Raw genomic sequence first — 14779 nt, 5'->3', positions numbered from 1 at the left:
TAATAATATTCGTAATTTCTACTATGAAGCATTTAAGATTTATTTCCTTCCTCAGGATCACAGCCACACAGGTCCATAATCCCTTGAGGTAAGACAAATTTCAGTATCCAAGTTACTTACTTACATAATTAATTTACGGATGTCAGAAAGGTGATATGCACAACCACATGTTATGCTGCATCCCCAGCCAAGTCTGGGGCAATCCTCTGCAACCAAACACATTAGTATTTCTGCAATGAAATGCATGAAGATCGTGTAAGTCGTATCCATAAAGATTATAAGTAGCTTTAAATTATTTCAAATCAGGACTTGCTGACAGATGAATCCAGGTCACATTAGGCTTTGCCATCATGTAAATTAAAAAAAAAAATAGGCGAGTGGTTTTTCCGAGTTTTTTTGTCATTTGGAATTACAGATTAGGGACTGTGAGCCTGCATCTCCAGAAGCTCCCTTTATTTCCTTTTACTCTTAAAGTAGAAGCAAAGTCACATGGTTTTAGTCTCCCAATGCCTGGGCAGTTTTGTTTTTATTTGGTGATGCCCTTCTCCACAAAGCCCAGGACTTCACAAAGTAAATCAGAACAGAAACAATGGAAGGAGCTACTGTCCTCTTGGGAGGCTGCCGCTTTCCTCAAAGCTCTGCCTGAAAAACAAGCTGCCTTTTTAAATGTTGCACAGAGCCCCAGAAGGAGGAAAGAACTGATCTCACAGAATTTATAGAGGGGGCAAAGCACTGCCAGAAATCACGCCTCTGGATAGCAGAGCAGGGCCCATAAATACTGAAGGCTGGAGGAGTATTTGGATGGAGCCCTGCTGAGGATTCCTGCAGCTCAACTGCTGCTGCTGCCATTACTCAAAACTCAGACCTCAGAGACAAGCAGGGCTTCGGGAGCTGCATGTAAACCACAGCATTTGATATAGAAAGATCATAAAGTTATGAAATGGATGTAATCTGGCTACTTAGAACTCCCTGCTATGACCGGTGCAAATCTTAACAGGATCAACCCATCTTCTCATCTTTCCAAGGTAGATAAATGGAAGACAGGACCATTAACTCGAGGTTGTAGTGAATGGAAAGAGAGAAGAGATGAATGGGGAGCTTTTAGAGAAGCTTTTAAAAAGCTAGACACTGTCATTCCCAGGGGATATTACATGTTACTATAGGCCAGGGCATTCAAGAAAGGGACTTGCCTCATTCTGTATTGTGACAAATGTGATGAAGAACCTGGAGATACTGGTAAAATAAGCAGTTCTGGCAGTTACCTACCCTTTTCTTGCTAAGAGTGATTTTTGAGGACAGTACTTCTCACTGAGGAGTAAATAATCTCGCTGTCCCCCAAAGCATCAAGAAACACAGTGAAAAGCATATCTGCTATTTTGTAATTCATCTTCTTCAAAATAATTCTGCCAGAAGCAAATCATAGATCATTATTATGCAGATGATCAATATTTCTATAGTTTTACAAAATTCTGTTCAAATATTTTACTGGAGGCAGTTGTGCATGTTAATTTCCAGTAACCACACTAATGTAGAACAATGATTACATTACACTTGGATTTTTATTTCCTTTGTTACTGAGACTGCCAGAAATATCTTAAGGGAATTAGCCCATGACATCAAAATAACCTACTATAAATAGAGCAACATCTTGATAACATGCATAAAAGTACTACTTGATGAATAGTCATTAAATGATGACTCTCAATTTTAGGCACATAATGCTCTAATTTCCAGGATAACTGGTTTAATGTTTCTTAGTTTTCATGTTTGTTTTTTATTTCTCTCCTAGAACAAAAACTTCAACTTTATTACCCTTTATGTACTGTGCATTATGTTTTGTTATGTGGCACATCTATATCTATTTGTTCCATTAGTTTGTAAATTTCGTAAAAATGTAATCATGTTTCTACTCTAGTAGTGAGCTAGCTTCTTGCCTTATAATCTTTGAAACAAATTGTTTTTACTACATATTACCTTCCTGTACATCAGTTGTCCACAGAGTACTTTGGAATGTAGAATTCACGGTAAAGGGGAAAAAATCTACCTGAGAAGATGAGAATTTGGCCCCACGTGGACTATTTTACGAATTCTCAGACCATGGCTAACAGGGATGTTCTCAGTTGAGCCAAGAGTCTCCCCCACTCCTTGGAGGCATCTGGTTAGCTGTTTACCCCATGTCTCGCTGTGGCTATGTCCTGCTGTGTGGGGCTGCTTCAGGCTCTCATAAAGTATAGGCTGGGATCGCCTGGCCTGTGTCTGTACCAAGACAGCAGCTCATGCCTTGCTGAAGTTCAGGGGCTGTAGCCAAAGGGGCAGCAGTCTGATTTGTGGGTAAGAAGCAGGGAAGGAAAAAATGGTTACTGTATCGGATAATGCTTTGTGGCAGCCCTGGGAAGCATCCTGGGGCTTCTCAGTCCCAAATGACAGGGATGAGAATTGTGACTGAAAGGAGCCCACAGATATGACTTTAATTAAGAACGGCTCCATTCCGCATGAGAGGAGATCCTCGAATAACTCTTGGATGTGTCGAGAGCAAAGGAATTCAATTTTGGTAAAATAGGATGACTGAAGTTGAGATAAATTATTATTTTATTAATACAAATTGTCAGCTTAGAGAAATCAACATGTCCAAAATCTTTGATTGTCCCAAAAGATCAATCAGTTAATCAATCACTTGAATATGGAAATAGAGAGTTTATGTCTCCACCTCTATTTTGTCCACCAAAAAATATCCTTTGAGGGGGGATTATTGCATATTTTTAGCTGAAGTAGCATATTTCAAGGACAGTACTGTTAAGGACCATTATATGGAACTAAAATGTCCATTTTAAGCATCTACTGAAAACTGATATTAAGGATTAAGGGAGGTCAAATAAAGTACAACAGTAAAAATCCTCAAAAATATTCTGTACTTACACTCAAAACATGTTTCCTTTAAACTCAAAAAACCTCTTCTATGGTGTAGAAAAAGGGCTGGGTTTTAAAAGCAACTCGTCCTTACTTCCTGTTTTGTATTCGTTTATCTTTAGAATGAGGCTACTGGCAATAATTTGTTTTGACCGACTTTGTTAGTAAACAGGCTACTGGATCTACAAACCTTTCTTACTGAATAAATGTGACAGTGTGTGATTTATTGTACTTAATATTTTGCCCCTTAGTCACTTCCTTGGCTGAAATCCCCAAACATCATTAGGTGACTTCTTTCAGTTTATGGCAGATGGACAATGACCACAGGATATAAAATGAACAGCTGTCCTCCTCCCCTTTTGTACCTTTCTCTCTTTAAGTCCTATTCCCATTCTCTCAGTTCCAAAATATTTTTATTTTTTCCTCTTTACTGCCACTCCTATCATGAGAGAGAAAGGAACCAATTCTCTCCCAATTTATGGAATACAATGCTATTTTCAGCCACTTTTGGATGCCCACCCATTTGCAAGTTTCTTCCCAAGCCCATAGCATAGAACTTTCAACAGATCCTATGCTGGGAGAAACATAAGGAAGAGAAATGCAAAATGTGTCAGGCTTTGCCAGGTTCCCTGCCAAGCAGCCCTCCTTTTCTCAGGGCCAAGGCCAGACAACCTAGCCCTAGTGCTTAGGTCTGGCTCATTTTCTAGGACTGATCCCCACCTTAGGCAGCAGGTGTTAAGTACTGCCCCTCCCCAACCCCAGCAATTTGAAAATTCAGCATTACCACCCTTGCTGCAATTCTGGCTTTGACCTTGATCTTAAGGTCTTAGAATGGCCTCTGCCTTGTCTCCCTGCAGGCTTCCATGTCTCCAACCTTCATTGTGGTGATTAGCCTCTAAAGCAGTACCACACCTGCTCTTAGCAGTCTCCCTTCCAAATGATAAAGTCCTGCCACTGGACCTCCCTCTGTCTGGATTTTCCAACAGGCTGTGCTCTCACTCTTCTCTGTGGTCTGCACCCATTTCTTGGCTTTTTCTCACACATGGACTCCCCCCCCAGCCCCCCCACCTATTTGGTAAATAAAGTCCTTGCAGGTTGGGCAGTGTCTTCGGTTTGGCTTTCTCCACAGTGGATGTAGAAACATCACTTTACATAGCATACATCCTAAAGGTCTCTCTGAAAGAAGAATCCTCAATCAAGTGCCCTTGACTGATTTAAAAAAAAATGAAGATTGCTGGCTTAGATCAAGTTCTAATATTGCCCATGTATTTCATTCAGCATGCTCCCTCACCCCAGTAGTCGAGAATGAGTATAATATTAAGCACCAATGTGGAACATCACTAAATCTCTTTCCTAACCTATGAATTTAATCAAATACAGTCCACAGTGACTTAGTTCTAGTTGTGAGCAAAATTCTGCCCTATGAACAAAGGGGGATACTTGTACACTACTTAGCCCTAAAGGGCTTTAAACAGTTAAGCTTTAAAGGGTGAAAGTGGATGTGCAGAAATAACCAATGTATACATCAAAGCAGAATGAAGTAGGTATCATCAAATATGGAGGAAGTGGAGATTCAGAGATATCAGGTTAGGCCAAGGAGCTTTCAAATGCGAGACCACTTAGTCTATACCAATGATCAATTTCTCACCCTATAGTTTACTGCTTATATCCTTCTACTAGAACAGCACTCGATAAATTTTAGTAGAACATAATTATGAATGAATTACTGATACTTATCTTTTAAGCCTCATCAACGTGAGTGACAAAGAATCAAATATTTCAAAAGGGAAAGGGCACAGTATCTTTCAAACTGTATTTTAATTCACATGATGATAATTATTTAGTTATCAGTTTTAATAATTCAAGAACACTTATAATTAATCTCAACGATCTTTGCCAGAGCCTTATGCTTAGTAGAATTTTACACTGCTTGAGAACACTCCCTCCCTTTTATTACTTAAAATAGGAATGTGGGGTGAGGCGGGATTGAAATCATATAAAGTTTACTTAAGCTGGTCTTTTAAAATATGAAATCCCTGAAAAGGAATAAATCAAGTCCAGGATGAAGAAGCAGGATCACCTGAATCATAATCAGTTCCAAACCTTTACCGAATTTAGATAACACAGAAGTGTTCTATATATAAAGATTTCAGTTTTTGTCTTAGTGTAGATCTTTGAAGATCTAAAAATCAAGTCATAAACAAGACTTATCTTAACATCTTTTATATTCAAGAATCTAACACTCAAATAAAACATGTTATTTAACCTTAAATGCAGATATATTAAACCAATTTCACCACTTAATTTTTCTAAACTTCTGTTATTTTATTAATATCTGTTTTGAGCTCAAGTCATCAGAGATTTTGTCTCATCCTTAGAGATTATGATTTTAGAAGAGGTTTTCACTATTTCATAATAAATTTCCCAAGGTTTTACTCACTTACCAAGGAGAGTGACTCCTGAAAAAAATGAGAGTCTAATTTAGAAACAGAGCTCAGGAAGCTCACAGAGGAAGTGGGCAAGAATTCCTACCAAGACACGGAGGGCTCGATTTCTCTTCCCTGTGAGTTAGCTGTTCTAAGAGTAGAGAGAGACTTTCTCTGTTGAAAAGAGTTCTGAGTAATTAAGATGTTTATGAATTAGGCTTGAGGGAAAAGCTGCTTCCCTTAGGCTAAATGCAGTACAATACCTCTTACAAGCAGTATTTTATTCACTATAACTGTTTAAGAAAAAATAATGCCAGATCACTTTTCTTTTACAAAGCAATCTTCCAACTCACCAATAAGAGTATCTCTAACTTTTATAATTTTCTAGTTTTTATTTTTCAAAATACGCTCATACAAAATGAGTAGCTCTCATATATCTGAGACTCTCTGTGGCACATACAGTATATACAAGAACAATTTACTTCTAAGGACATAATCTGTAAATATAAAACATTTGTAATTTAATGACTCTCCTCTGTCTTGAGATGGTTAAAAACAAATAAAAAGGCAGTAAAAAAGATGCACACACAAAACCCAAATCTTTAGGATATTCCTAAGTAAAACCAAAGAAAAAAGGTACTAATTTTATAAATTATGAACAAGTAGTAGATTCTAGCTAGTTCAATAATAACAAACTGATAAACTCATGTATATATATTTCTGCCCACGGGTTTCACTAAAAGCATGCTATACTGTGATTCTATGTTTCCTTCTCGGTCAACTTTTCCACTGATTGAGGTCCTCAGATCACCATGTCCAAATCCTGTCTTGGCATGAAATGTCTGCACGGAACCAATTTAGCACTTGGTTACATACTATTACAGATGTCTCTGCAATAGTGACCTGTCACTCAGGCAAGAAATACTTATGAGAATCTACTTATTTTGAGTCCCTGGGCTAGGGGCTGAGAATACCATGATGGACAAGACAGATTTACCTCCTGAGCCAAATTCTGTTCTTCAAGGCATAGGTTTCTGAATGCTTTACCTTTAATCCCCATTTGGCCTACAAATTCTATTAATATGAAGAAAGAGCTAGGCTAAACTAAACAAGCATAGTACCTGGCAAGATCTTATTGAGTGAGTCAGTGTAGACTTACAGCAAGGAAGAGGCAAGTTTGCTCTTAACACAACTATCCAAAAGATCTTTCTTAAGAATTAATTTCATTACATTTCTTTATTGCCCAGGAGAGAAAGAGGCCATTTCTGACTTCTATTGACTATTAAGTTTAAAACTCCCGGTGATGTATATTAACTCTTCAAATGGACACAATTTTCTCTGACATTGACCATGGCCATCCTTTGGCCAGTCTTTCTTCTCCGAGAGGACACTCATGTTCCCATCCTATACCTTGCTTCTGTCACTCTGTCTCCTCACCTGGAAAACCTTTGTCCTTTCCAATGACTCCAGTTGTTGGGGTTCAGGGATTCTCCTCTCTAAGAAGGCAGAAGGCCTGACCTGCTCTACTGACCTGCTCTACTGTGAAGGACCTGCCATCATGGAGACCTGTACACATGTTCATCTCTGTTTATAATAATCTGGCAGCTCTCTAGAGGTTTCATGTTCTGTATGCATCCAGAGCCTTCTACCAAACCACTAAGCACTGTAAAAACGTTTTTCTCTTTCTTTCGTTTTTTTTCCTTGTCTTTCTATAGTTAAGAGTTAGCTCAGGAAAAGGCTGACAGGCACATAGCAAATACTCAGTGACATGTTGTCAAGTGAATGAAGGACAAAAAACACCATCAGCACTTCCCTTGGACCTAGGACACTGCCTGAGAAGGCAGTTTGGAGACACCTGTAAGATAACGGTTTGCAAGGGCATAATCTCAAATTTTTCTTTGTATCCCGGAGGAAATCTAAAGGAAACAGGTAAATACCTGTAAGGCTAGGACCATAAATTCTACTAAGAGACCCTAATGAATCAAGTGAGGGTTATAGCAGATCAATGCTTCAGCACAGAAATAGATATGAGATCTTTCATTGGAATGGAAAAATGAGAAGTTCTTCTAAGAACATTTTAGGACACTTTTCCTGATGCTTTAGCTATTGATAACCCGATAAAGTTCAGGTTCCCGAGTTGTGTTTTCAGGATGCTTTAAATTTAAAATTCATTTGGTTAAGGTAGCCTGTATATTTATGCATATGTTTTTAAGTGTGTGCATGCATGTCTCTGTGTGTATAGGTGTATATATTTAGAAAGGCCTGGGAGTGCATTACATGATAGAGTTTATTTGATAACCTTAGTAATCCAAGACATTTCTATACACATACTCATAGACTTGGTACTTGGGATTCCCTTGGATAATGCTTGTCATGGGACTGAAAATGTTTACAAGCACAATATAAAAGCTTCAAGGCAATAATTTATTCAATTGTGGTTATATGTCCACAATTGTGAATGCAATTCACCACTGAAGCCACAAATAATGACAGAATTCCCTAGAAAATTGTCTTTAATACATCTGAATCATCACACTACACAATGACCTTTAACATCCTAAAGGATTTCCAAGGCATTGACACTAAATCTAGCCATATTTAAACACACTCTTAGTACAGATTTGGATAATTCCACAACATACAAAGAAATATAAATGATTGTGTACATATAATTTTTTTTTTTAGTAACACATTCAATATAATTTTTGACAGGAGTATAAATACAATTGCTTCTATTTGGCTGCATTTGCTATTTTGGTATTTGGTTATTGTGGGACTAAATAAAGCTGAGGATGAATTCATGCAATTATGACATCTCTCAAACCTGTGTGCATGCCCCCATCTAGCCCTCACACCATCCATGTGAACAGAATGATGCTACTCCAAGTACTCATAATGAGATACACAAAACCATTTTTGAAAAGCTCTGTCCACTATACTGAATCTACCACTCACCACTATACACTATATAACTAGAGGTTTGCCACTACATGGTTTCTTTTTTCTTTCTTTCTTTTTTTAATGTTTATTTATTTTTGAGAAAGAGAGAGACAGAGCACAAGTGGGGGAGGGGCAGAGAGAGAGGGAGACGCAGAATCCAAAACAGACTCCAGGCTCTGAGCTGTCAGCACAGAGCCCGACGCGGGGCTCGAACTCACAGACTGTGAGATCATGACCTGAGCCGAAGTCAGACGCACAACCGAGCCACCCAGGTGCCCATGAAACATATATTTTAAAGAGGATTCTCTAGTATACTTTCTTTGGTTAAAGATAATATCTGAAATTAATATTCATTGCCCTAACAAAAAACTTAGAGTAAATACTTGGAATACAGATAAAAAGGAAAACATTTTCAGCTTTTTAAAAAAATATAAATAGCACAGTAAATTTAAACACATTGGTTCTGGTTAAGAAACTCTAAGTTACTTGCCTATCATGCTAGGGATTTAAAAAATTGTTTTTGTAGCACCCCAACTTTGAAAAAATGAACTTTGTTTGTTTCTGATTATAGAAGTATTACATTTACAGAAAATTTGGGATGCACTTGCTGATAGATCAAAAAAACCCTCTCATAAAAAAAAAAGCTCATTATTTTGTTTTTGCTAACGCTTTCTTTATGACCACATATGGACTTCTGAGTAGTCTGTAAATTGTTGTAGTCATGCTATCAATGTGAGAAGAAAACAGCCCAAACTGTAACAAGGCAGTTTCACATCATACCTACAGATGCTTAAATCAGGCTCCGCAGATGAGAAAGTGACATCTACATGGCTGGAAAAAAACTGCTCTGAGGCACAATCAACCAGCGTGAGCCCCTACCTTGTGATCAGGACGAGAAGGGGGTGGGGAGATTGGGGGGCGATCTGGAAGAAGGGGTCCCCAGGGCATAGCTGCTGCAATCTTCATGTCATAGGCAGAGGCCAGGAAGAGGTTTCCATGTTACAGGACCAAGATCAATAAAACTGGCCCCCATCTAGAAAGGCATTACCTTTCTTTAGCTAGAACATTCCTACCGGAAACCTGTACATGGTACTTATTAATATATGCCTTTGGAAATTAGAACGGAAAGTAACAAAGATAACAAAACTGCAAACGCTTGATCAAAAGGTACTTTACTTTTACTGAATGCTTCAGGTAGGAATTTTTAACTCAAATGCAAAAGCACTTAAAAGAAATATTGCCAGGTAGAGTCATTTTTAAATGATCCATGTCTGAATCAAACATAGATTATTTATGTCAAACATGAAGTCCTGACTGGTTTCTCTCAGGGAACAGTAATTATCTCTTTCACTACCAGCCGGTAAAAATGCAGGAAATTTAACAGATTTTTAATTTTAATATGAGCAAAACACAACCAGTAAGGTAATTCTACTGCTGTAACAGTATAATCACAAACATTCAAAATCCATATGTAAATCACTTTAAAACGGTTTGGATTATCTGTATCATTCTTAAATACTGCTCCCTGCTGGAGAGAAATGAGAACAGAATGCAGCATTTACAATTTTCAATTTCATTTTAAAAATGTGTTAAATTATTTACAGCAACGTTAAGACAGACTCTTCTCTAAATCTAAAAGCATTTGGCACTATACTCCTGATGGTACACTATGATTAAAACAAACACTTCCAAGTTAAATTGCTATAATTGCTAAAAACACTTACCAATGGAAAACTGGAGGACAGAGGCTGTTGTGGTATTAAGGCTTGTGGTAATCTAGAAAAAGGAATATACCAAAATAAGACAAGACAGAAAGACAGGAGGATAAAGAGAAAAAGCTGTCAGGAAGAAAGGAGAGTGAAAAGAGGAAAGAGGGTGTATTTATTCAGTGGTTGGCTTATTTTCATTAGTAAGTCTGAATGTGAATACACTTCATGGTTCTCTATGGGGAACAACGGTAAGTAAGATCCTGACTCAGGCACTCATGGTACATGTTTTCTCAGGGTCCTGTTGAAAACCATTTTTAGTGTGATCTGCCAGGTAATCTTGTGAGAATACTTATTAACACAGCCCCTCCCCTCCCCCTTCAACTTCCCCTCCATCCTACACCAAAAGATCTAAAGCCCAAAGCAAATGCCATAAAAAGGCTCTCAAATAAAAACCAGGAAGTCAGTTAAGAGCAAATGAGAAGAAAAAGATTATGTTGGGAAAAGTAGATAGAAATACATCAGCTAATAAAGGGTATAAGATTTTGTTAGGGGATGGTAAAAATGTTCTACAGATGTGATAATGACTGCATGATTTTGTGACTAAATTTGAACTGCATACTTTAAATAAATGAACTGTAGAATACTATATGTGGAATATTTGTCAATAAAATCATTACCTTTCCAAAAAAAGTAATCAAATTATAAGCTTAGAAATATCCTTCCAACACATTTCTATTACTTCCTATTAGTTTCTCGAAGAAGCATGCTTAAACAACTTTCCCCCTGCTGAAAGAAGAATGGTACCTTATTTAATTTTTAATAAATTTAAATTAAAAAAAATTTTAAATGTATTCTGTGGAGCAGTGACTTTGACCCATACCAGCTCAAATGAGATGACAATTAGGGTTCTCATTTTCAAAGACTCTCTTGTTGGGTTCCTGACCCTGTAAAGCATCTAGAAATTACAAAGTGGACAACTGTGTTTCCACCATGGCAAAAGCAGTCGGCTGTCTTACTTCCACTTTTTCTATGTCATAATATCATCCTGAGATTTATCCCTGCACTTTATCAGTGCCCACAAGATGGAGTCCACAACTGTGGAAGGATCAGGAGATACCCAGGTCATGAATCTCTGGGGGGGAACTGGTGGAAAAAAGAGCAAGCCTCCTGTTTAGTCAGAATTCAGCTGAGATGTATCAAAAGATCAGATGGATGCTTTCCATTTCTACAACACAATTTGGAAAGATGGCTGAATGCATGCTTTAAATACGTGACTTTAAAATTCATGAAGAAGCAGGAAAGGTAGAAGAGGGGAGGGCAAGAGACACATTTTATAAGTTGTTAAATATCACTATAGATATCAGCTCCTAATTGATTTTAACCATAGCAAAAATCATTGGTGTCAGGGTGTCAGAGGAAATTCTCTCCATATAATTTAAATCCCTCATTATCACAGATTATCTGCAACAAGAAAACTGGCCCTTCATGTCTACAGCCCTGTTTCTCCTCTCTTCCCCTCACCAGAGTCATTAGAGAAAAATGGATCAACAGAGTTTTCTTTAAATAACTATGATATTAGCTCCTTTTCAAGATTCCTTTAAAGGAATCTGTGTTGTTTTGGTTTGTTTTTTTTTTTTCCACAATTTTTAGAGTGAGTTCAACTATTTGTCCTCATGGTTTTTTCACTTGGAAAATTCGATCGTACAGTCCAAAGAGGCACATGAAAATCTGTAAAGTTTTCACATAAATTGAATGGATGCTCATTCCACCTCTGATTTTATGTAACTCAGTAGATTCCCAGGTGAATCATGAAACACTCCTGAATAGAAGTTCTTTTAAACAATGGTATCAGATAAGTTAAAAGCACCATGGTTATTGCCAAGGCTGGTGTATTAGGTATACTAGAGAGTCTTAGATACTTATCCTGCTGGGTGTAATAAATGAGGCTGTGTCACCTGCATGATGAAGTTCCACAGACATGACCACTGATAGCACGCAGTAAGTTGCCTGGAATGTTGCCAAATTTCAAATTACACGTGCTAACTGAGAGTGACCCTGGACTTAGATTAGTCATTGATTCTGCATTTCTTCACCAGGGAAGCTAAGGACTGGTAGAATAGTTAACTCTCACTGCTTTACCTTTACCCATTTTTTAGCCCATTAGTAAAACTGTCAGCTACAAGAAGGAATAGGAAAGATGAAGAGAAAAAATAACAAGAAGCATTGCCTATAAAAATCTGTTCACCTATATTTTAGGTATTAATAAATTTATGTATTAATAAATTATTTATTATCCTGGAGTTCACACATGTAATTTTAGTTTGCAAAGTCATAAAGTGTTTACATAGGACCTTCTGAAAATGAAAGGGTCTCTTAAATGGCTTTTGATAAATAGTACAGCAACTCTGAATGTCTGACAGAACTTTTCTTCTACCAAATTTCAATGGTCTTGACTTATCAATTAGACCCCAAACCATAGAAAATTACTACAATCACTAAATGAATCTGAATTCACCACAGGCTGAGGCTGTGGATTCTGCACATCATCCCTGCAAATTTTGGGGGGTTTGATCCTGTTTTAGCTCAAACTCTTCCTTGTAACTAAAATGCATTTGCAGGGGCGCCTGGGTGGTTCAGTCAGTTAAGCGTCTTAGGCTCAGGTCATGATCTCGCAGTTTGTGAGTTCAAGCCCCACATTGGGCTCTGTGCTGACAGCTCAGAGCCTGAAGCCTGCTTCTGATTCTGTGTCTCCCCACCTTCTCTCTGCTCCTCCCTTGCTTGTGCTGTATCTCTCTCTGTCTCTCAATAATAAATAAATGTCAAAAAAATGTTTTTTAAAATAAAATGCATTTGCAAATAACTGAGAATAATTCAATAAGTAATTTCTTTAAAAGCACTGAGGGTCGCATAACCAACTTGTTTCATGCTCTGAGAGAGCACATTTTCTTTTAAAGGAGAGGATGAGTGAATTCCTCATTACCTTCACGTCAGACCAGCAAAATGAGTAAAGTTACATGTCACCACCTGAAACATGGAGACCTCAGTGAGCTAAATAAAACAGTGAGGGCGGCCACACAGCAGCAGTGGAGACATAACTGAACGGTATGCCCATGCAACCACAGATGGCACCTTTCACTGACTTTGGCTTTTATTAAAATAAAATGACCATGTGACTAACTTCACAAAATGGAGATGCTCTTGCTGGCAGTATAAAAGATAAGAGCATTAGCCTACTAAGGTTCTTTGCCTGTGGTTCTCTGCTTCACAAATTCAAGAACTACATTTATGAAAAATAAGAAGGCATATTTGTTAAAAAGTGATGTTTGGGGGCTAATATCTTTCATCAGTTCTCATACACAACAATTTGGACTGTATTCCATCTTGAGGTACCAAGCAAATATCTGAATTTTAGAAAACATAATACCATGTAAACTGACAACTGAATTTCTCCCTTTTCATTCAGTTGATCTGTCATCTGTAAACACAACCTGGGTATAATCTCTATTTTTGGTCCCAGGACACAAATGTAGCATAAAAATTATTGAGAATTAGAAGTTGCTAGGGTGGAAAATCTGAGTGTCATCCCTATTTTTGTTAATGTATCTTTATTCTATTCCCATGAAGTCCATAACAGAATCCCTCATACTTAGATGGGAATATAAATCTGCATATGTTTTTTTTTTCTTCCTTGGATGAATGTGATTATTTTGAATGTTTTCTTTTTTAGTTGGAAGGCTAATTTCACGCTAATTATATAATACAATTCAAAACTAGCCCATTGGGTATATAAACTCTAATGCTAAATAAATTGAGTGAAATAATCAGGATTAAAATACACATGGATCAAATAAACTAGATACTTCAGTTTTTATGCTACTGAAATATGAATTTTGGCATTATATTCTGAGAGATACTTCTTTCTTATTAATCAGTAGAACAAAAAAAGAGAATTTTTCAAGCATTTCTAGAAATATTACTGAATGGGAGAACATTCTAAAAAAGGCATTATCCTAAGCTCAATTAACTACAGTAAAATTTTATTTTGTTTTAAGGTTTATAGATAATTAATTCAGTCATGGTACATTATTTAAAGTGCACTAGCAAATCGATTTTTTCAAGAAGAACTTCACTACCAGAGTCACATTTGTCTGCAGGAATATTATAACACCTTGTGAGACTTGAATTATGAGCACCTATTATTTTAATTTGCATCCAATTAATTCTGTTTGTGTTCTAATTTCAGCTAAAAACTCTTCAATTTATCAATGTTCTGCAGCTCGTATCTTTAATAAATTAAATGTATCCATTGCCATGAAAGGGATATTCAAGCAGCATAAAATAAGAACTATGTTATAAAAATTAATGGACTTTCACTTTGATAACTAAATCTTTTAATTGCTTAGCTAGTTTCTCCTCCCCTTTGTATTGTGGAAGCCAGTCTTTGGACCACTTTTAAAGTTAATGAATTTCAAACAAAATGTGTGATGTAGGGGTGAAAAACACAACCTGTTACCTAAAAGCCCCATGATAAGGAAGATGTGGGAGAAAAAAGAAGTATGGAAGCTGAAGCTGAAAATCAGAAAAGCAAAGCATAAGAGATGTTGTGAGTAGAACATTTCTTGTTAAGAAATTGAGCCAGGAGTAAAACGTAACAATTGCTTTTATATCCTTTTTCAAGAATGTGAAATGTAGTCTTTCTGCCAGAACCGAGTAACAACAAAAGGCTCATTAGCCACATGTTGATGGCTAGTGATTTTGTGGCTTTTAATTTTAAATGCTCATGTTTCACTTTATGTA

The 14779-nt window shown here is 37.1% G+C and overlaps 1 protein-coding gene across 3 annotated transcripts in view; it reads right to left on the bottom strand.

The window, feature by feature from the left end:
• The window catches only part of RELN (reelin), a 533601-nt gene that overhangs the window by 249830 nt on the left and 268992 nt on the right, over positions 1 to 14779 (bottom strand). For all 3 annotated transcript variants that reach the window (XM_043588658.1, XM_043588659.1, XM_043588660.1), the window contains exon 8: positions 9998 to 10049. In XM_043588658.1, the coding sequence (XP_043444593.1) occupies positions 9998 to 10049 (52 nt within the window). The remainder of the gene's footprint in view (positions 1 to 9997; positions 10050 to 14779) is intronic.

The sequence above is a fragment of the Prionailurus bengalensis genome, chromosome A2, assembly GCF_016509475.1.
Source record: "Prionailurus bengalensis isolate Pbe53 chromosome A2, Fcat_Pben_1.1_paternal_pri, whole genome shotgun sequence".
NCBI classification, from domain to species: domain Eukaryota; kingdom Metazoa; phylum Chordata; class Mammalia; order Carnivora; family Felidae; genus Prionailurus; species Prionailurus bengalensis.
Note: the sequence above shows the minus strand (reverse complement) of the source record. Positions and strands in the feature narration are given on the sequence as shown.